This window comes from Myxine glutinosa, chromosome 6 (genome assembly GCF_964187855.1).
Source record: "Myxine glutinosa chromosome 6, kmMyxGlut1.1, whole genome shotgun sequence".
NCBI classification, from domain to species: Eukaryota; Metazoa; Chordata; class Myxini; order Myxiniformes; family Myxinidae; genus Myxine; species Myxine glutinosa.
This window is the reverse complement of record NC_136266.1, coordinates 177,590,062-177,613,874: the sequence shown is the minus strand read 5'-3', so window position 1 is coordinate 177,613,874 and position 23,813 is coordinate 177,590,062. Positions and strand designations below refer to the sequence as shown.

At 41.7% G+C, this 23,813-nt stretch overlaps 1 protein-coding gene across 2 annotated transcripts in view; it reads right to left on the bottom strand.

The window, feature by feature from the left end:
* Positions 1 to 23,813, bottom strand: part of LOC137428976 (glucosylceramide transporter ABCA12) — a 182,589-nt gene that overhangs the window by 82,813 nt on the left and 75,963 nt on the right. For both annotated transcript variants that reach the window (XM_078780893.1, XM_068118914.2), the window contains exons 17-23: positions 21,607 to 21,889; positions 21,225 to 21,339; positions 15,663 to 15,992; positions 15,364 to 15,433; positions 8,400 to 8,528; positions 4,086 to 4,232; positions 804 to 975 (exon numbers count right to left, since the gene is read on the bottom strand). In XM_078780893.1, the coding sequence (XP_078637019.1) occupies positions 804 to 975; positions 4,086 to 4,232; positions 8,400 to 8,528; positions 15,364 to 15,433; positions 15,663 to 15,992; positions 21,225 to 21,339; positions 21,607 to 21,889 (1,246 nt within the window). The remainder of the gene's footprint in view (positions 1 to 803; positions 976 to 4,085; positions 4,233 to 8,399; positions 8,529 to 15,363; positions 15,434 to 15,662; positions 15,993 to 21,224; positions 21,340 to 21,606; positions 21,890 to 23,813) is intronic.

Genomic DNA, 23,813 nt, shown 5'->3' with positions numbered 1-23,813 from the left:
GTTAGGGTGCAGGCTTGGGATCCTTGGATCCTGGGTTCGAATCCCGTTCGATCGGTGAATTAACACCAGGGGGGTTGACTCAGCCTGGCATCCTTCTGAGGTCGGCAAATTGAGCACCAGTTCACTGGTTATTCCCCGTGTGTCGCAAAAGGCGACTAACAGGGTTGGTGGCAGGAAGGGCATCCGGCCGTAAAACATTGCTTCAAAAAGGGGACCACGGTGCCCAAAAAAAAGGGCCAAACCTCGCTCTGTGGGGAAACATGGCCTCTAAATGCGGTTCTTTCATTGATTCACTGATCCTGGTTATCCTGGTTGTTACTCATTAAACCTGTTCTGCTTTAGCATTACCACTGGGGATTCATTTAAGCCGTGGAATTGCCCTCCAGCGTAACCGAATGTACGAGCTGAACTCAAAGCAGAGCCAAATGAAATAATCGTTAATTCCTGGCATGGCAGAGTCGCTGCAGATCACGTCTCTGCTCGGTGTCTTAAGAGTTCATCTCCGGCGGTCTGGCACCGCCCATTAGGAAGACCGAGTACATGACAATACTGTTACCGATACCAACAATTATACCGATAACTTTGCTAATATTGATATTAATATTATTAAACTTGCATTCAATTTGAAAAACTACACCAGTTATTCTCAGATCAAAATACAATTGACCTTGTGATGCCACAATGGACACCATTTAGAGAGGTAGAGTCACGAAACACCATTCATGCGGAGAAGCCATAAGGGACACCAGAGTAGGCTGTGAACCTCAGTTGTTCACATTGTAATCAAAGCCAATTCCACTTACATGGTCGTGCTCTTTCCAGCACCGTTGTGGCCTATCAGGGAAGTGATTTGATTTTCAAAGAATTCCACACTTAGATTTTTCAGTGCTGCATCGTTCCTTTTGTTGTAATATTTTGCGACATCTTGCAAGGCAACACCAACAACATGCATTGGCACTTGATTTTTGGGGAGACCTAGAAAGAAAGTAAGGAATAGGAGGGATAAATGGAGACAGACAGGACCGACACTATAATAGCATTTGTACGAGACAGAGTGACATTCTGTACTCTAACGAGGTTCAAAGGTTAGTCTTTAACCACGCAGCCAGCTTCTGCAGAGGGAGAATTATTTATATCTTTGAGATGTTTGACACCATTATCTATCTATAATTCCAGTAATCTCTGTCTGTCTGTCTGTACGTTTGTTTGTCTGTGACGGCTGTTTCTCGACAACCACGGGTCCGATATACTTTTAACTTGCCAGGTATATTGCTGGGGACCCGAGGATGTGCCTTTTCAAGGTTTCATATTAATCGGACAATTACTTATCTATCTATAATTCCAGTAATCTCTGTCTGTCTGTCTGTACGTTTGTTTGTCTGTGACCGCTGTTTCTCGACAACCACGGGTCCGATATACTTTTAACTTGCCAGGTATATTGCTGGGGACCCGAGGATGTGCCTTTTCAAGGTTTCATATTAATCGGACAATTACTTACCGAGCTATGTCCAAAAAACGATTCAACCAATCAGAGAGCAGCGAACGATCGCGTGTGCCGAACGTGGCGGGCACACTCTGCCTCGGATGGCACATTTGAGAGCGTATTCATTTATTTCACGTTTGCAAACTATGTTGGCGTTAAACTATGTTTTACAACTAATAAAAACGAATTTGCGATTCATTCGCTTTCCTGCGCGTTTGTGCACGCGATGGCGATTTCTTTACCAAACTCCGGAAGCCGTTCGCTTTGGACCAAACCATTGCATGTAAATAGAGGGGGGGGATTGTCACCACTCGCAAGCCGTTCGCTTTGGACCAAACCATTTCATGTAAATAGAGGGGGGGGATATAATTTTAGATATAGATATAGTACGGGCATGCCCTAGTTATAAGCAATTTCATTAAATTCTGGGGACTTCCCCATTGCTTTGTCACACATTAAATGATGCAAACTTATCGTACTTTGCATCAAAACTCAACTAATTGAAATATATATATATATATATATACATATACATATACATACATATACATATACACACAATTCACATACATGTTTTGATATACAGTTTGTTTGCCCTGGTATTAGATTTCCCGATATCCTTTTCCAAAGTTCCTTCTTTTTATATTTACTTGTTTGGCAAACTTAAAATATTTATATGACTTTTTCCTCGTTTACAGTCTATGATGACATGTTTTGTTCCTTGAAGTCTTCAGGTTTATATGGACAGATTGTCGATAGAGCGTCCGAATGGATCCCAAATGTTCTCTTCTTACCTTTGTTTTAATTGGCATGTTAATTTATCCAAAAGCCTTGGCATGGAGCCAGGTTGTCCAATTATTGACTCCGTGATCCCGAAAGTCCCCTCTGCCAGAATAGGTTTGTCAGGGGAATCAACGTGACATACAAAAATCAACATGACATCACATGGCGACACCCAAAATTGGCGGAAATGTCTTCTCCCTGAAGTGCTACTTGAATTAAATAATTGTCAAAGTATCAGATTTATGCTTTAATTGGTGACGAACGGGCAATGTGAAAAGTATTTTACCATATAAATGAAATACTTATGTGGTCAAATTAATAACTGACACAACTAGATGGTATTCATATAATACTTACCCTGCGCAGTGAACTTGGCATGAGCCAACTCTTCTGTTTTTGAACGTTTCTTTTTTTTGTGATTCAATATGGCTGCCAGACCACGTGAGCGATGACATCATAAATTTATATTCTCTAATATAATTATGGCATCGATCATGCTCAATAAATTTCAAACTGATTAGACTAGGCGTTGTCCCTGTCGAATTATGACGTCATAATTATGGCACCAATGACGTCATCATTAACACCTATTCCCAAAGCAGAGGGCTTGACAAAAAAAAAAAAAAAAACACCTTTAGAGGCCATTTTTCCCCGCAAAGCGGGGGTTGGCCTTTTTCGGGCACCATGGTTGTTGTTGTTTTTGTTGGTCCCCTTTTTGAAGCAATGTTTTACGGCCGGATTCCCTTCCTGCCGCCAACGCTGTTTGTCGCCTTTTTACGACCAGTGAACTGGTACTCAATTAGCCGACCTCGGAAGGGATGACAGGCTGAGTCAACCCCTCTGGCGTTAATTCAGCGATCGACCGGGATTCGAACCCAGGATCCTGGGATCCTAAGCTGGCACCCTAGCTGGCACCAATGAGCCATGTTTAAAAAATTTTCCATGGAACGGTTTCGGAGATATAGAGATGCAACTTTTTTTCGCTTGTTCCAAGATGGTGCCTGTACCACGTGACCTATGACGTCATAATTATCATTTTAAAAATTCCACAGGAGGAGCCGCTCATATTCTGAAAATTTGGTGCCAATCGGACTAACAGTTGCAGAGGATTTTTTTTTCATACTGATCAGATCAAGCGTTGTACTTGTCGAATTATGACGTCATAATTAAGGCACCCATGACATCGTCATCAATATATCTTATTCCCCATGGGGAGTACTTGACAAGGAGCCTTGTTTCCATTTTTTCCATTGAGCGGTTTGGGAGATATAAAGGTGTAATGTTTTTCCAAGATGGCGTCCGTACCACGTGACCTATGGCGTCATAGTAATCTTTAAAATATTCTACTGGAGGAGGCCCTCCGATGGTGAAAATTTCATATCAATCTGACCAATGGGTTGCCGAGAAAATGAATTTTTAAAATGCAGACACGGCACACGTACGTACGCAACTGAATGCCGCTTTTCGCTTTGCGAGCGCAGGGTAATTATATTTTCACGAAAATCTGATTAAATGTGAGGTACAGGACATCATTGTCATGGAAACCAAGGGAATTCTTGCAGAAAAAAATTCTCCATGTGTAGGCGCTCCAATATTGATAGTTTTGTGTCAATCGCTCAGGCGGTTGTGGAGAAAGCAAATTGAAAATCGAATAAAGGTGAAAAAGTGAGGACGTCCGCCGATATTTCACAACAGGTCAAGGATGGTTGTGGACGCCTATTACTCGTTCGTTATCTCCTGAATCATTCATAAGAGATGGAAAATAGTTGAATAATACTATCTTTTATTCCATATAAGCAACTTCTATAGGACAACTTACCATTCTCCAAAGTGTCTCCTGTGACTGGATTGTTATAAGCGAAAGAAGGCAAAAAGTAGCAGTTTTGTTTGGATTTCTTGCCAAAAACTCCTCTCCAGTGAGCGGAAGTAAACAAAAAGTACCACGGCTTTTGCAGGCCACACTTTCCTGTAAATATGAAAAAATATCACAATATGGGGTTGGTGAGAGCGGTCAGGTAGAAACAAAATATACACTGCGAGCTAAACAACAAACGATTCACAGACTTAATCGAATGTTCTGGAATGTTATACTTTCCCTTTACATCCCTCCATGTCCCAATGCTTTACATCCAAATGTCAAACAAATCTTTAAATAGGTCGAGCACAAATATAAGCATTTATCATTTCATATTCTAGAAACTTATCTTGGAGATCAGTAGGACTTGAAAACAGAGTAATCTATAATAACAAAAGGCTGTGTGTGTGTGTGTGTGTTTGTGTGTGTGTGTGTGTGTGTGTGTGTGTGTGTGTGTGTGTGTGTGTGTGTGTGTGTGTGTGTGTGTGTGTGTGTGTGTCTCCTCCATAACTCCACAACCATGAAACCTACCGGCCCCAACCTTTGCATGCATACTTATCAAACTCAAAGGGAGTGCATGAAGGAAAACCGTGTTTGAGTTAAACACCCATTTGAAGCTAATTTAGGATGTGCTCATCACAAAAAATAACAAAAAAACCTTTGTGTCATCCTCGTCACCCACTGTCATATTGCTGTGTTCTTATGCCGCCATTTTATTTTGGCCTATTCAAATGTGCCTTGCCTTGGAAACACAATCTGCTCTCACGGATTTAATTAAATTATATTATCAAAATATTATTTCGCATTTGATGTGATCAGAGCAAGTCGTACGGACCAATTAAGTGTCAAAATCTGGAGTGAAATCTGGCATTCATACTAAAATATGCAATTTGGTGTCTGTCTGTCTGCTGATTTTTTGACTGCAATACATTCCGTCATTACTTATCCAATCTCAACCAAATGTGACAGGATGATGAAGGGTCACAGAATGAAGGATGTAGCGCATCCATTTCCCCCCCTCCCCAAGGGGGCTTCTCTGCGAAGGGGATTTCCACACCATAGCCGCCAATGGGGTTGCATGTTGAGGTGTATATCGATGTTAAGTTAGCTTTATCGTGGCGTTTTTCCAAGGCTGCTTTGAATAACAAAACTAATGATAATAGCATAATATTATTTAATGTTATCACAAAAAAATATTAATACCAATAATATCCCAACTCCCCAAGGGGTTTTTCTTCCTTGAACAAACGTCGAGTAAACATTTCTAAATAGCTTATCATACTATTTCCTTACCAAATTAAAAATATAATAAACCACAAACACGCATGATTTGCTTTTTAAACAGTCGCTAATGCTGTTTATAACACTAAATAAGGAAATTTGGAGGAATCCCGACATCCGTGAGGTATTGAGGTAAGTTTTACTTACAGAACTGAGCGAAGATCTACTGTACTCTATATACCCAACAATTGTTGGTTAAATAGCATGGCCCTTTCTGCCACTAACGTGGCATTTTTCGTTGCTAACTTTTGAACCTCGCTCCTGCTGTTCAACATTAAACTGAAAGGGAGGAAGCCTGGGTTGTGCTCATTTACCAAGCTGCTAGCTAACGCTTGCCAAGCCAGCAGTTCCTTAACGGTTTTGAATGGAGTGCTTGCTCGAATGCTTAAACCACTTGGCGATCTCTCCACTATAAACGTGGTAAATGAACACACACCCAATGTTCTTGAGACCCGACCATAGATTGACTGTAATCTATATACCACAAAAATGAATGACCCTTCCTGCCACTCCCGTAGTGTGCGGGTGTACTAGTCATACAAAAAAACGCAATTTGGTGTCTGTCGGATGATTTTTTTGACCACGATACATTCCGTCGTTCCTTATCCAATCTCAACCAAACTTGACAGGAGGACCAAGGGTCACACAATGAAGGTTGTAGCACATTCATTTGCCTCCCTCCCCACGGAGGTTTTCTCACCCGAGCGGGTTTTCCCCACCATTGCCGTCATTGGGGTTGCATGTTGAGGTTGTTACAGTTTCGGCACTTATTATTATTGTTGTTATTAATATTATTGTTGGTTCTAAGTATTATGGTTATTGTTGAATGAATATAAATGAATGATCGTTTTAAGGCCATTTTTCCCCGCTAGAGCGGGGGTTAGCCTTGCGGGCCCCATGACAATCATGGTTCCCTGTTTGAGGCAATGTTTTTATGGCCGGATGCCCTTCCTGACGCCAACACTTGGTCATGCTCTTACGATGCGCAGGGATACAGTGTGCCTATTCTGAATCGGGGTACACACCGTGATCATTCATCCCAGCAAGCTGGTACTCAATTTGCCGACCTCGGAAGGATGACAGGCTGAGTCAACCCCCCTGGTGTTAATTCAGCGATCGACCGGGATTCGAACCCAGGATCCAAGGATCCCAAGCCGGCACCCTGACCGCTAAACCAATGCCAGGTTAAATTGTTGTTTATTGTAAAATTATTGTAAAATTGTAAAATTATTGTTGCTTAAGGGAAATGGTTATTGTGGTTAAAAGGTTAAAAGCGCCCATGGAAAAGAGACAGGAAGCCGGAAGACGACGACCGAGAGAGGAAGAGGAGGAAGGCGTGAGGAAAAGGTGGAAGGAGACGCATGCCCTGCAGCTCTGTTGCGAGCGTGGTCGAGCGAACGTCGCGAGTGAACTTTGAGTCCGTGAAAGGAATCTCGGGCGATTGGTATTATCACTGGAGTATTGAAAAGCTTGCGTAGTCAGGTACCGGCTTGAGGCTCCGGAGAATCCTCGCCTAGAGGCGTCGGCTCGAGTAAGAGCCGTCCGCCATTTTGAACCTCGCGCGTCGTTCGCTGAAAAAGGTTTTTGCCGCATCAGCTTGTCTCACCCTTCGGTGGTCTGCTGGGGATGGGTGTGCACTAAAGCGGCGTTTGAAGATTACGCTGCGGTTCGCTGATTGAACGGTGAATGTGCACGTCTGGATCGCGTCTTTGGGATTTCCCTGTCCACCGCCAGTTCGCTGTTGGACTGGACCACGTGACGGTCCATGCCTTGCCTACACCTCCTTTCTCGCCTCTTTGCCTCATCGCCTCTTCGCCGGGGTCCCCGTTGAGTTATAGAGACACTGAGGAGTGTTCTGTTTCGTTCACTGGGAACGCAGTGAGTTCTGTTACTTGAGAGGATAGTACCATCTTAAGATATATTGATTGTATGGTTGATTGCTATCATTGTTGTATTGTTATTACTGTGTGCTTTTAATATATTCTTTGTTTGTGGATAACCATTGGTGTGGTTTCAATATTGATTTTGACACGGAATAACATATTTTTCTGCCGTGGTTCCTCTCGGGGTTCGGAGGTATACCGGGTCCAGGAGGTCGGGGAGGAACACGTAACAAGGTGTATATTCATGTTTATGAATATTTTAAGCAATGTGGACAGACAATGACACAGACTACTTTGTGATGTCACAGTAATTGGATTAAACACTTTTTAACCTACTACTACTACTACTACTACTACTACTACTGCACCAATTATTCTCACCTTCTGGTGGGGTCAGCTGGGCACGGTTTTTAGCCTGTTTTTTTTTTCAACCAACTGGCTGACCAGGCCTGATGTTTACTGAAATGGATTAGGGCAGAAATTTATTTGTTAACGCTGATAACTCACCTTCAATTTCTAAAGGACACCGTGGGATCTTTACGTTCTAACAACTAACGCTGTCTCTGGAGCTAAAGTGGTTTGATGCCTCAAAGCCAACATTCGCCGTTTGGTGAATGGCCACAAAATAAAGTGAGGTGTACGTGTATGCCATCAAGTGCCGTGCTTGTGCCAAGTTTGAACAAAATTGGACCATGCATCTTGAAGAGGTCGGGAAACCCAGCTTCACATCCACCTAGGGGACGGCACACTTCGGGATACAACAACTTTCCTGCGAATCCCCAATCTGACAGTTTGTAGTCTGATTGAGAATCAAACCTAAACTACACAGCTCAAAGGTAAGTGCGCTATCGATGTAACATCCTGTCGGATTTGAGTTTTTTTTTGTTTTTTTTTGTATACAAGTTCTAGGCTCGTGAAAGATGAAACACTTTCTCAGCATCACAATAAAAAACTGTTATGGAACCTAAAATTGTTTTTACTTGTGAGCACTTATCGATACTTCAAATTAGGAAGTCGTTATATAAAAACCAAGGAGACACTCTTTGTGTAATGCCAATTGCAAAAAGGTTTCATTTCGGATTGTTCCAGTGTACAAGTTGTAATGTTGCCATACCTGGGAACACGTTAAAGATATACCAGCCGAGCAGGAAGTAAATAATGGAATCTATGAATAGCATCCACCAGAAAAAGCTGAAGTAATTGATTGGCAGGAACTTGGAGTACTGGTTGTGCCACTGGATTCCTGCATGAGAAAAAGAAAACAACAGAGAATGCGACCAGCGCCGTGAAGCCTCCGGTGCGCTGCGGAAACTTTGACTCACATGACATTTACTTTGCGACATTTTCATCAGATTATTTGGTGGTAATCTTGCGTTACAGCAAAGGGTAAATTAAATTGTGGAGATAACTATATGTATTTTTGTAGATATCTATGTATAGTTGGTAGATTATAGCTCAATATTCAATTTTTACCCTTACGACATTTGTTTTCAAGGGATTTTTAAAAACTGAAAATTAAGCAAAAGTACGAAGTGAAATAGTTCGTTTTTATAAAATAAAATATATAAATGAGAGAAAACACTGAGTTTTTAAAAGGTGGAAATATCGCCCCTTGTTATTACCAACTTACATATTATTACCTCCGCCACCGAAAGTGGAAGGCGGTTGTTTTCACCCCTGTCTGTGAACATGATATCTCAAAAGGTTGTTGACGTATTTGGACGAAACTTGGTTGATAGTTTGTGTATGTGATAAGGATGAAATGATTCGATTTTGGTGAAGATCTGGTTCTGGATAATATCATTTCTTCAGTGATTCATCACCATTGAGTGATAGGGCTAAAATTGATATACAGTTCCCTCCATAAGTATTGGAACAGTGAAGTCAAGTTTGTTATTATTGCTGTTTGCTCAAGAAATTTAGATTTGAGATCAAAATATGAATATGAGACAAGAGTACGGAAGGTCAGATTTTATTTCATGGTATTTCCATTTATATATGTTTAACCATTGAAGAACAAGTAGCACTTTTTATGTTCAGTCTCCCCATTTTAGGTAAGTACAAGTATTGGAACAGATTAACATAATGTAAATTAAAGTAGTACCGGTATATAATAGTTATTATTTGGTTACATATCCCTTGCATGCAATAACTGCATCGAGCCCATGACCCATCGACATCACCAAACTATTGGTATCTTCCTTTGAGATGCTTTGTCAAGTCTTTATTGCAGCCATTTTCAGTTGTTGTTTGTTTTGGGGGTTTCTGAATTTTGTCTCCTCTTCAGGAAGTGAAATTCATGCTCCATTGGATTTAAATCAGGAGATTCACTTGGCCAGTCTAAAACCTTCCAATTTTTCCCCTAATGAACTCCTTGGATGCGTTGTCAGTGTGTTTTGGGTCATTGTCTTGCTGCAGGTGAAACGCTCCCCAATGAGTTTGGAGGCATTTTCTTGTACATTAGGCAGACAAAATGTTTCTGTACACTTTGGAATTCATTCTGCTGCTGCCATCATTAGTTACATCATCAATAAAAATGAGTGAGCCAGTTCCAGAGGCAACCACGCAAACCCAAGCCATGACACTACCTCCACCATGCTTCACAGGTGAGGTAGTATGCTTTGGATCAAATGCAGTTCCTTCCTTTCCCCACACTTTCGCCTTTCCATCGTTTTGGCAAAGGTTTATCTTGGTCTCATCTGTCCATAAACCTTTGTTCCAGAACTCTACTGGCTTCCTTCTTGTAACTACAGTGCAGTAATTGTCCCCCGTTGCACCGCGGAGCGAAAGGGGGACTAAGGTTTTCCCATCCATCCGTGTGTCCGTCCGTCCGTCCGTCCGTCCGTCCGTGCGTGCGGGCGGGCGTGCATGCGTGCGTGCGGGTGTGCGTGCGTGCATGCATGCATATGTGCGTGCGTGCGTAAGCGAAGGACCATATTCGAATTTGGTGTGTGGGTGCAACCCACGTCAAAATCCAAGATGGCCGCCGCCATGTACGTCTGATGCCATGTATGTCTGAACCTTGTGAGTGGAATATCTTGAAAAATAAGCGACGTACCAACTTCTAATCTGGTGCGTGGGTGTATCTAGGAACAAGAAAGAACCCTATTGAAAATTGGGTCGCCACGTCAAAATCCAAGATGGCCGCCGCCATGGATGTCTGAACCTCGTAAACTGGATATCTTGAAAAATAAGCGAAGTACCAACTTCTAATCTGGTGTGTGGGTGTATCTAGGCACAAGGAAGAACGCTATTGAAAATTGGGTCGCCACGTCAAAATCCAAGATGGCCGCCACCATATATATGTCTGAACCTTGTGAGCGAAATATCTTGAAAAATAAGCGAAGTACCAACTTCTAATCTGGTGTGTGGGTGTATCTAGGCATAAGGAAGAACCCTATTGAAAATTGGGTCGCCATGTCAAAATTCAAGATGGCCGCCGCCATGTATGTCTGAACCTTGTGAGCTGAATATCTTGAAAAATAAGCGACGTACCAACTTCTAATCTGGTGTGTGGGTGTATCTAGGCATAAAGAATAGCCCTCTTGAAAATTGGGCCGGCACGTCAAAATCCAAGATGGCCGCCGCCATGTATGTTTGAACATTGTGAGCGGAATATCTTGAAAAATAAGCGAAGTACCAACTTCTAATCTGGTGTGTGGGTGTATCTAGGCATAAGGAAGAACGCTATTGAAAATTGGGTCGCCACGTCAAAATCCAAGATGGCCGCCTCCATGTACGTCTTTTTTTTTGTTTGTTTTGTATACAAGATCGAGGCTCGTGAAAGAGCGAAAGTCTGAACCTTGTGAGCGAAATATCATATCATAGCATGTTTTCTGCTTCTTCCACTTTGTCAACTCACATCACTTCCCCGACGGGGGACCTAGGCGTAACGCTTGTTGGTCTTTATTTTGACTCTGTACTTCTTGGCAAATTCTAATCTGGCCTTTCTATTTTTGGTGCTGATGAGAGGTTTGCATCTTGCACTGTAGCCTTTGTAATTCTGCTGTCAAAGTATTCTGTGAATGGTCGATTGTGATACTTTCACCCCTGCACTCTGGAGGTTGTTGGTGACGTCATTGACAGTTGTTTAAGGGTTTTTGTTCACAGCTCTGATGATTTTTCTGTCCTCAACTGCAGTTGTTTTCCTTGGCCGACCTGGCTGTTGTCTATTGCAAAGTAGACTCGTATTTTTTTGTTTTTCAAAATATTCCAAATTGTTGTAATTGTTATGCCCAATTTTTGTGCTGTGGTTCTAATTGAATTCTTTTGTTCTTTCAGCTTCAAATTGCTTGCTTTTCTTTCATAGACAGTTTTCTGGTCTTCATGTTGGTTTTTGCCTTCTGACTCCAAAAGCAAAATCAAAGGCTAAAACCAAAACTCGACATTCACAGCTCTTTTATGTGTGACTGATCAACGCAACAAGAAGTACCTGTCAGTCATTTTACCATCTACAATGGTAAAACATATATTCTTAGAAATACAAAGAAATGAAATCTGACCTTCTGTTCTCTTGCCTCATATTCATGTTTTGATCTCAAATCCAAATTTCTTGAGTATATACAGTAGCAATCATAACAAATTTGACTTCATGACTTCACCAATACTTATAGAGGGCACTGTATGTCCAGAGAGACAGCCCTGATCTCATGGCTGAGATTGAGGGCTTCCATCCATTGTTGGGAGAGTAGACACAGCATGTCCATGGTAGAATGACCAGGTCGGAAACCAACCTGATGATCTGAATTCAGGTCATTGGAGAAAAGGAAGGATTTTATGTCAAGTATAATAATCGGATATGACTGGTGTTGGCTTAACGGTTAATGTGGCTGGCTTAAGATCTTAGGGTCTTGAGTTTGAGCCCCTGATGTCCCCATTAAAGTAACACCACAAGGGTTGACTCAGCCTGTCAGCCTTCCGAGGTTGGCAAAATGAGCACTAGATTACGTCGCAGGAGGTGACTAACAGGGTTGGCGGCAGGAAGGGCATCCGGCCATAAAACATTGCTTTCAAAAAGGGGACCACGGTGCCCGAAAAAGGCCAACCCCTGCTCTGCGGGGAAAAATGGCCCCTAAAGGTGGTTCTTACTGGGGTAATAAACCATTTGAGTATCCTGCGTCGGAGTGGCGACCCGTCCAGGATTGTACTCCTTAGCCAATAAAACTTCCTCGGGAGCTCCTATGCACCTCATGGCGTGAAAGGAATGGTTATTATCATTATTAGCAATGATTATGGGATGGCCCCATAAGATACCGTCACAATTCATACTCAATTCCCCTCTGAGATTGGAATAGGAATTGAGTTCCTCACACGGATATTGGTCAGGACGTCCCTATCCATTTGCCTGTAGACCCGACATAACAATGGGTCCATTCTATCCCAAGTCTTAACATCTAATCAGTTCATTGGAGACAAGTACATATCCATAATGTGCACGGCAAACTCTGTCTCAGGCAAACTGGGAGTTTGACAGACTCTGTGGCAAAGATAATCCACTCGGTGCATCACAATTTCCATGAGCCCATCCCAGTTTATACTTAAGCGAGTACAAATAAGCAGCAAGGATTACTCCCCATCAAATGACTCTTGGTGATACCAACTGCGGGATAGGTCGGTCCTCACCCAGTAAACCCAACAAGGGATTATGAACCCTATGAATCTCCACATAGCAAACCCAAATGGATTGATGAAATGATTGCTTCATTCAAACAATGACTGCTAACCTTTTCATTCTGCCTGGTTAAGGGTCCTTGAGGTAGACGCAATGGTCATTTGGGTGTCCTCCTATAGTGCATAAAACAATACTGCACCAACGCCACATGATGAAGCATCCACTGATAGCACGAGTAGATTATTACTGTCGATATGCACAGGAACCTTTGCTTACCTCCACAACTGCTTTGACTGCTGAAAGGCCTGCTACTGTTCAACAACCAATTCCCACGAAATGCCCCTACATGAATCATTAATAGTAATTCAACGTCAACAGTAAATTGGGTCTCTCTGTCAGCCATGATCTTTCCTGTGAAAACCACATTTCAAAGCTGGCTTCCAAAGCTCGTCGCCGACTGTGCATCCTCCGTCGTGCGAAGTCCTTCCTTGGCACTACTGAGTTCTGCTACTGCAATTCTGCTACTTGGCAATACTGCAATAAAGACCACATACAAGGCTTTCTTCCACAGCTTGTTGGAATACTACTCTCCCCTCTGGGCCGGTGCTCCTGCCTCACACCTAGCTCGGCTTCACGCTGTTGAAACCAAAGCTTTCAGAATCAATGAAATCTCCCGCGATTAAGCTAACTCCGAGGGCCTTTCACTCACTCACCGCAGGCAGGTTGGTGGTCTTTCTGTCTTCTGCCGACTCCTCTCCGGCCTAGCTCCCCCTGCTCGGTGCTCAAAATATTCCTGCAGGACGCACAAGATCCGTCAGCAACCCACTTCTGGTGAAACTTCCAAAAGCAAGACTCTCTGCTCACCTTCACTCTTTCATTCCGCTTTTCTCCCGCCTCTGGAACAAACTCCCGCACTCTCCTCAATCCAACTCCTCCCTCCAGGTCTTTATAACAGCTGTTCACCACCATCTCTTATCTTCGCTCATCCAAAACATTGATCTTTCCTACCCTCGTTAATTCACCCCAAATCCATCTCCTTCAAATTCCGACTTCTTTCCTGAAAGTCCTTGTAGTGTCCATCTTGTTTATCCCGTGTACCCCACCCCAGCCCTCTCCCTTCCACAGATCTCCAGATGTTCCTGTTCTCCACTGGTGTTGTGCTTCCTCTCTCTCCCCCTCTTGTCTGCTGCTGCCATTATTATATATATTCTATGAGTTAGCTTTTACACGAGCCTCGACTTAGTATACAAAAAAAAAATCGCAAGATGTGCGACTAAGCCATGCCCCGAGCAATGATGCATCCGAGCAACGTCGCAAGAAACACTTTCAGCTAATTTCCATTCCTTGGTTGAGGGACATCAACCCTGGCCTACACTAACTCCTGGACAGGCCGAGTACCTGTCTTGTCAATCTGGTGGCCACAGTACACAGATTGTGTAACGAAGAGGTGCAATCTAATGCCTGCTCCTCACAGATGATGATTTACTCGTCAAGGTATGATCCCTCATAACAACAACACAACATGCATTTTAAGGCCATTTTCCCTGCTAGAGCGGGGGTTAGACTTGCGGTCCCCATGACAATCTTCTCCATTTTGCCCTATTTTCTGCATCTCTCCTTGTTAACCCCCTTGCCCACATTTCTTCTTCCACCATCTTTAGCCAAGTCTTTCTCGGTCTTCCTCGTCCTCTACTTCCTTCTACATTCATTTCCATCACTCTTCTCAACCAGTCACTTTCATCCTTCCTCAACACATGACCAAACCATCTCAACCTGTTCCTCTTCACAGCATCCATCACAGGCTCTATTCCCATCATCTTTCGCAAATCATCATTTGTCTTCCTCTCTCTCAACGATACTCCGCACATCCACCGAACCATTCGCATTTCCACCCTTTCCAGCCTTCGTTGCTGCTCTACGTTCATTACCCATGTCTCGCTCCCATAAATCATAACACTTCTCACACATGCAGCATACACCTTTCCCTTCAGTTTCAACGACACTCCCCTCATCATCCCCATCATGATCCCTCATGAGATCACAATAAACTAAAAACTACCATTCTGGCACAGTTCAGGTGGAGGCATTCAAATTTGGAACACCTTCAGATTGGCTACCTCGATGAAGCTGTCTTGACTGAATTATATGATGCGGACATTAATAATTCCAAGGTTTCTTAAAAAAAAATAATGGGGCATTGTGTGCCGCTTCCTTTTCCGTAATTCCTTGCTTGAGGTTAATTGCCAAAATAGCATTAATTGCAGTAAGTGAGACTGGTGGGGCATGACTGGGGCACAGATATGACAGGCCATATGGCCTCTACATGGGAATAGGATTCCTTGTACAAACCACATTTGACTAGACATATGCGCAAGAATGTTGTACAGAGGTCGATGTGGAACGGGCCATGGCGAGTTGTCGGAATGCTGGAGTAATCAAACACTTGTTCATCATTAGATGGACTCACCTATATCCAGCTCCTCAAAATGTACAATGACTTTAAAGGCGTAGCTCAGAGCAGTTGGTGCGAGCAAACACTGGAACAAAAAGAGAAACAAGTCAAACGTCTTACAAAATACCTAATCTTAATGTGAAGCGAAGTCTCAAAAATTGACATTTAATGTTGTCTGAAGAGTATTTTTTGAAATGAACTTCAAGAAGGAATGTCACGCCAAAGGTCAAACTAAAAACCGATTCATCGAGATGCAGGTATGGACCGACAAGAAGCGCGTGCATGACAAGTACCAAATATACCGGTGGACTTACCGAGATGCCTTCGAGCCAAGTGGGCACTTCGATGTTGATGGACGTAAGAGACATGTACGGGAAGAAGCTCAGGATGTAGATGAAGCAGCCAGTGAGGGCGGCTATGCTGGCCCGCGAATGCAGGGAGGCGATGAGGTAGGACAGTGATAAAATGGACAGGCCAAAGGTGAGAAAGAGGAAGAAGAGGAGTAGGCCATCACTTTTGAACAGTGTTTGACTAGCCTTGAGAATGATAGAAAGCATGAAACTGATGAATATTATGGAAATGCTTTTGGTGAGGATCCATGTCAGGAAACGGCTGAAAGGAAGTACACCCATCATCTGCAAGTACTGTGGGATAAAGGGAAACATGGATTATTTGTGTTGTATTGTAGTCCAATAATGTCAGTGAGGAGTATCACCATTCATAATGTTGGTGGTATTTTATTAACCTGCCATGACTACAACTAATAACTAGAAAGCATTTTAAAATTAACAAAACTTGTCCGTGTCCATTTGCGTGCAGACGTCTTCTTCTTCTTCCGTATGCGCAAAATAACGAAAACGGGATAAAAAATGCAAAATGAAATTGATGATTTTATGCAGTCTTGATATTTGAGCTTTAAATATTAAAAAATTAGCTTCTAGCTTTTGATTGGTGAACCAATTCTGTGACCCAATATGCAAATTATTAAAATTTCAGGTCAATTGGGCAAAAAATTTATGATTTTATACAACCTTGAACTTTGACCTTTTGATCTAAAAGAAACAAGATTCCTATCTTTTGATTAGTGAACGGATTCAGTGACCCGATATGCAAATTCTTTAAATTTCAGGTCAATCAGGTGTAAATTGACGATTTTATGTGATGCTAACATTTGACCTTTCCTATATTTGACCAAATTATTAATTTACCTTCTCCATATTCTCCTAACGAAGATTTGTGAAAATTTGATGACAAAACTCAAATGGTAAGTTTAAATTTCAGGTCAACTGGATGAAAATTGATGATTTTATGTGATGCTGACCTTTGACCTTTTGACCAAATTATTAATTTGCCTTCTCCGTATTATCATAACAAAGTTTTGGTGAAATTTTGATGACAAAACTCGAATGGTAAAACAAGTTACGTACTGGACAGACGCACACACATTCACATCAGGTGTGGTAGTGTCATGCAGTTCATATTTCACATCAGGTGTGGTCGTGTGATGTTGTTCATATTTCACATCAGGTGTGGTCGTGTGATGTTGTTCATATTTCACATCAGGTGTGGTAGTGTAATGTGGTGTTCATATTTCACATCAGGTGTGGTAGTGTAATGTGGTGTTCATATTTCACATCAGGTGTGGTAGTGTAATGTGGTGTTCATATTTCACATCAGGTGTGGTAGTGCAATGTGGTGTTCATATTTCACATCAGGTGTGGTAGTGTAATGTGGTGTTCATATTTCACATCAGGTGTGGTAGTGTAATGTGGTGTTCATATTTCACATCAGGTGTGGTAGTGTAATGTGGTGTTCATATTTCACATCAGGTGTGGTAGTGTAATGTGGTGTTCATATTTCACATCAGGTGTGGTAGTGTAATGTGGTGTTCATATTTCACATCAGGTGTGGTAGTGTAATGTGCTGTTCATATTTCACATCAGGTGTGGTAGTGTAATGTGGTGTTCATATTTCACATCAGGTGTGGTAGTGTAATGTGGTGTTCATATTTCACATCAGGTGTGGTAGTGTAATGTGGTGTTCATATTTCACATCAGGTGTGGTAGTGTAATGTGGTGTTCATATTTCACATCAGGTGTGATAGTGTAATGTGGTGTTCATATTTCACGTCAGGTGTGGTAGTGTAATGTGGTGTTAATATTTCACATCAGGTGTGGTAGTGTAATGTGGTGTTCATATTTCACATCAGGTGTGGTAGTGTGATGTGCTGTTCATATTTCACATCAGGTGTGGTAGTGTAACGTGGTGTTCATATTTCACATCAGGTGTGGTAGTGTAATGTGGTGTTCATATTTCACATCAGGTGTGGTATTGTAATGTGGTGTTCATATTTCACATCAGGTGTGGTAGTGTGATGTTGTTCATATTTCACATCAGTTGTGGTAGTGTCATGCAGTTCATATTTCACATCAGGTGTGGTAGTGTCATGCAGTTCATATTTCACATCAGGTGTGGCCGTGTGATGCTGTTAATATTTCACATCAGGTGTGGTCGTGTGATGTGCTGTTCATATTTCACATCAGGTGTGATAGTGTGATGTGCTGTTCATATTTCACATCAGGTGTGCTAGTGTGATGTGCTGTTCATATTTCACATCAGGTGTGGTCATGTCATGCAGTTCATATTTCACATCAGGTGTGGCCGTGTGATGCTGTTAATATTTCACATCAGGTGTGGTAGTGTGATGTGCTGTTCATATTTCACATCAGGTGTGGTAGTGTGATGTGCTGTTCATATTTCACATCAGGTGTGCTAGTGTGATGTGCTGTTCATATTTCACATCAGGTGTGGTAGTGTGATGTGCTGTTCATATTTCACATCAGGTGTGGTCGTGTGATGCTGTTAATATTTCACATCAGGTGTGGTAGTGTGATGTTGTTCATATTTCACATCAGGTGTGGTAGTGTGATGTGCTGTTCATATTTCACATCAGGTGTGGTAGTGTGATGTGCTGTTCATATTTCACATCAGGTGTGGTAGTGTGATGCTGTTAATATTTCACATCAGGTGTGGTAGTGTGATGTTGTTCATATTTCACATCAGGTGTGGTAGTGTGATGTGCTGTTCATATTTCACATCAGGTGTGATAGTGTGATGCTGTTAATATTTCACTTCAGGTGTGGTAGTGTGATATGCTGTTCATATTTCACATCAGGTGTGGTAGTGTGATGTGCTGTTCATATTTCACATCAGGTGTGCTAGTGTAATGTGGTGTTCATATTTCACATCAGGTGTGGCAGTGTGATGCTATTAATATTTCACATCAGGTGTGGTCGTGTGATGTGCTGTTAATATTTCACATCAGGTGTGGCAGTGTGATGCTGTTAATATTTCACATCAGGTGTGGTAGTGTGATGTTGTTCATATTTCACATCAGGTGTGGTCGTGTGATGCTGTTAATATTTCACATCAGGTGTGGTAGTGTGATGCTGTTTATATTTCACATCAGGTGTGGTCGTGTGATGTTGTTCATATTTCACATCAGGTGTGGTAGTGTGATGGTGTTAATATTTCACATCAGGTGTGGTAGTGTGATGTTGTTCATATTTCACATCAGGTGTGGTAGTGTGATGTTGTTCATATTTCACTTCAGGTGTGGTCGTGTGATGTTGTTCATATTTCACATCAGGTGTGGTAGTGTGATGGTGTTAATATTTCACATCAGGTGTGGTAGTGTGATGTTGTTCATATTTCACATCAGGTGTGGTAGTGTGATGTTGTTCATATTTCACTTCAGGTGTGGTAGTGTGATGTTGTTAATATTTCACATCAGGTGTGGCAGTGTGATGTTGTTCATATTTCACATCAGGTGTGGTAGTGTGATGTTGTTCATATTTCACATTAGGTGTGGTAGTGTGATGCTGTTAATATTTCACATCAGGTGTGGTCGTGTGATGTTGTTCATATTTCACATCAGGTGTGGTAGTGTAATGTGGTGTTCATATTTCACATCAGGTGTGGTAGTGTGATGTTGTTCATATTTCACATCAAGTGTGGTCGTGTGATGTTGTTCATATTTCACATCAGGTGTGGTAGTGTAATGTGGTGTTCATATTTCACATCAGGTGTGGTAGTGTGATGTTGTTCATATTTCACATCAGGTGTGGTAGTGTGATGCTGTTAATATTTCACATCAGGTGTGGTCGTGTGATGTTGTTCATATTTCACATCAGGTGTGGTAGTGTAATGTGGTGTTAATATTTCACATCAGGTGTGGTAGTTTGATGTTGTTAATATTTCACATCAGGTGTGGCAGTGTGATGTTGTTCATATTTCACATCAGGTGTGGTAGTGTGATGCTGTTAATATTTCACATCAGGTGTGGCAGTGTGATGTGCTGTTAATATTTCACATCAGGTGTGGTAGTGTGATGCTGTTAATATTTCACATCAGGTGTGGTAGTGTGATGTGCTGTTCATATTTCACATCAGGTGTGGTCGTGTGATGTTGTTCATATTTCACATCAGGTGTGGTAGTGTGATGTTGTTCATATTTCACATCAGGTGTGGTAGTGTGATGCTGTTAATATTTCACATCAGGTGTGGTAGTGTGATGCTGTTAATATTTCACATCAGGTGTGGTAGTGTGATGTTGTTCACATTTCACATCAGGTGTGGTAGTGTGATGCTGTTCATATTTCACATCAGGTGTGGTAGTGTGATGCTGTTCATATTTCACATCAGGTGTGGTAGTGTGATGCTGTTCATATTTCACATCAGGTGTGGTAGTGTGATGTGCTGTTCACATTTCACATCAGGTGTGGTAGTGTGATGGTGTTAATATTTCACATCAGGTGTGGTAGTGTGATGTGCTGTTCATATTTCACATCAGGTGTGGTAGTGTGATGCTGTTAATATTTCACATCAGGTGTGGTAGTGTGATGCTGTTAATATTTCACATCAGGTGTGGTAGTGTGATGTTGTTCACATTTCACATCAGGTGTGGTAGTGTGATGCTGTTCATATTTCACATCAGGTGTGGTAGTGTGATGTGCTGTTCATATTTCACATCAGGTGTGGTAGTGTGATGCTGTTCATATTTCACATCAGGTGTGGTAGTGTGATGCTGTTCACATTTCACATCAGGTGTGGTCGTGTGATGTTGTTCATATTTCACATCAGGTGTGGTAGTGTGATGTGCTGTTCATATTTCACATCAGGTGTGGTAGTGTGATGCTGTTAATATTTCACATCAGGTGTGGTAGTGTGATGCTGTTAATATTTCACATCAGGTGTGGTAGTGTGATGCTGTTAATATTTCACATCAGGTGTGGTAGTGTGATGTGCTGTTCATATTTCACATCAGGTGTGGTAGTGTGATGCTGTTAATATTTCACATCAGGTGTGGTAGTGTGATGTTGTTCATATTTCACATCAGGTGTGGTAGTGTGATGCTGTTCATATTTCACATCAGGTGTGGTAGTGTGATGCTGTTAATATTTCACATCAGGTGTGGTAGTGTGATGCTGTTAATATTTCACATCAGGTGTGGTAGTGTGGTGCTGTTAATATTTCACATCAGGTGTGGTAGTGTGATGCTGTTAATATTTCACATCAGGTGTGGTAGTGTGATGCTGTTAATATTTCACATCAGGTGTGGTAGTGTGATGCTGTTAATATTTCACATCAGGTGTGGTAGTGTGATGTTGTTCATATTTCACATCAGGTGTGGTAGTGTGATGCTGTTAATATTTCACATCAGGTGTGGTCGTGTGATGTTGTTCATATTTCACATCAGGAGTGGTAGTGTGATGCTGTTCATATTTCTCATCAGGTGTGGTAGTGTAATGTGGTGTTCATATTTCACATCAGGTGTGCTCGTATAATGTTGTTCATCAAAGCGGACGAAGTACTCACCTGCTTCACTTTCATCTCTTCTTCTTCAACGAGGCACTTTGCAGTGTAAGGTACGACCAGGACCCAAGCCAGTATCATGATGAGGGGAAGTGACAGGCCAATATGTTTCACAAAGCTGAAGTAAAAAAAGGTTATAAAAATAAACAAGGGAATGAGTGAGTCAACACTTCAATACCTGCCGTGAACAAGGCGGCTCTGTACCGACTTGTGCAACTCCAGCTTTCCAATAATAAACTTTTACCGATTTAATTCGACTGGATGAATCATGACAACCTGCATCAACGAATAATACTGTTTAACGGATAAGTGCATCCCAAAAAGGTGCACACCATTGGTTATTTGCGTGAATAGTAATACTGTCGCGCATCCGCTTTCGAATTACCTATCCGAGACGTGGCAGGGGAAAGGGAAAGGTTGGGTCTGTACGAGGGGTTCATCAACTGGACGGTCCACGAGGACTTCCACAGCAGCACGTTCAAACATATCTTGGAGGGGCAGGAATGGCCACTGATAGTTCATTTTTGAGCGCTGCGTGACCGGTCCAATTCCCCAAATAAGGTCCTCCACTCGGTCTGTCGGCATTACGGTGTTGATGCCGAGACGTATCGTGTAGTTGAGGCGTCGAGATGGCTTCTTGTTGGTCGGAACTTCGTGGAAGATGACACCTGATGGAGAGTGTTTGGATGACAAGCAGGAGAAAAAACGACGTGGTTTTGATTTGCATCTACCATTGTGGAAGTCTCTTTTTTTATGACTTCCATCAAGTAGTTAAAAGTAGTCTTCGCGTCGGCAAGTTATCTCTGGCATTGGGTAAAATTGGGGTTTTCATGTCGCCACCACAACAGCAATGATTTAAACAATCTGAATCAAATAATCCAAATGAATGATTCATAATTAAAGGAAAGCTTATAGTTTATTAGGGTTTGGAACAAAAGTTCGTCTGCATTCAAGAAGGTGCAGAAAATCCTAAAAGCCGATCCCAAATAACGACCTCGTGTACAGCTCTTTCCCCCAGGCATACGTTTATACTTTTTCTGATACTACACAGGTGTGGTGTGGTAGTGTGAAAAATGGCCTCTAAAGGTGGTTTTTTTTTACACAAATATGTCCATATATTCTATATGATAATTCCTTGGGATTTACTGGTCAAATAGGATAAAGACCTCCCACCTGGACAGAACGCCAGGCGCCTTATGCCATAAAATGCACATACAGTTTTGCATTTTCCACTGACATAAGACAGCTCGAGTGAAGATTGCAGAATATAGCTGGTTGGAGTTTAAAAAAATTAATATCTTCATATACCCAAGTAATAATTAATCTTTGGCTGCTTTTAAATCATATAAATTGCTATGCAGTTGATTTGAGTCATTTACTAAGCCGTATATCATATAGACAACTCTTATATGACAATTGGGAAAATAAATACCTGTAATTGATGCAGTAATAAATTAAATAAGGACTTTCTTATGAAATAGCGTGCAAGTTTGAAGTTTTAACATTAATCTTTGTTGATTGAAGTTGTATCACCACTAGTTGTATCACTAGTATCACTACTTATTAAGTTCTCATGTTACTATATGTGTGAATTTCCAATACAATATGATAACCCTCACTGGTCAACTAGCAAAATGCTCAAATCCTGTGAACAATAATGTTAAAAGATGAATGAATTACAGACATGTGCTTGCAAAACTCATACAGGAAGTTCTAAAGTAACAAGCGTTACGCCTCGGTCCCCCGTCGGTGAAGTGATGCGAGTTGACAAAGTGGAAGACGTCGAAAACATGGAAGAGTCGATAATATTTGCGAGTGGGTTGGAGACACACCCACACACCAGATTAGAAGTGAGAAGTTGGTTTATTTTTCAAGATATTCCGCTCACAATGTTCAGACATATATGGTGGCGGCCATCTTGGATTTTGACGTGGCGACCCAATTTTCAATAGCGTTCTTCCTTATGCCTTGATACACCCACACATCAAATTAGAAGTTAGTAGTTCGCTTATTGTTCAAGATATTCCGCTCACATGGTTCAGACATATATGGTGGCGGCCATCTTGGATTTTGACATGGCGACCCAATTTTCAATAGCGTTCTTCCTTATGCCGAGATACACCCACACACCAGATTAGAAGTTGGTACTTTGCTCCTCCCACTACTTGCCCCTCCCAATTCCATTTATTTTCTTTCCAGCCAATATAAAGGAACTTGCCTTGAGTTCAGAATTTAGGATTTCGCTCGGCTGTCGATACTGTATGCTGATACTGATACTGTGTATGCTGGTGTATTTGGTGTGTCTGCATGACGTTTTCTTTGATGTATATCTCTACTTTTCCAGGTGAAATCCTCCGGGTATTAAGCTCTGTAGGAATCTTCTGGTTGGTGGGGACATTGGTTTTTTTAAAATAATTAATTTAATTATTTAAATTCCATGACACCATCTCTCCCTTTGATAGAATATTTCAATATCATTACCTTGACATTGATTTCAAATGTTTTCCATCTTTCATTTTTGCAAGAACCTTTCCTCAGTTTACTTCTTGTGCTATAATAATAACAATTCCTTACAAGGAGCTTCAACACGGG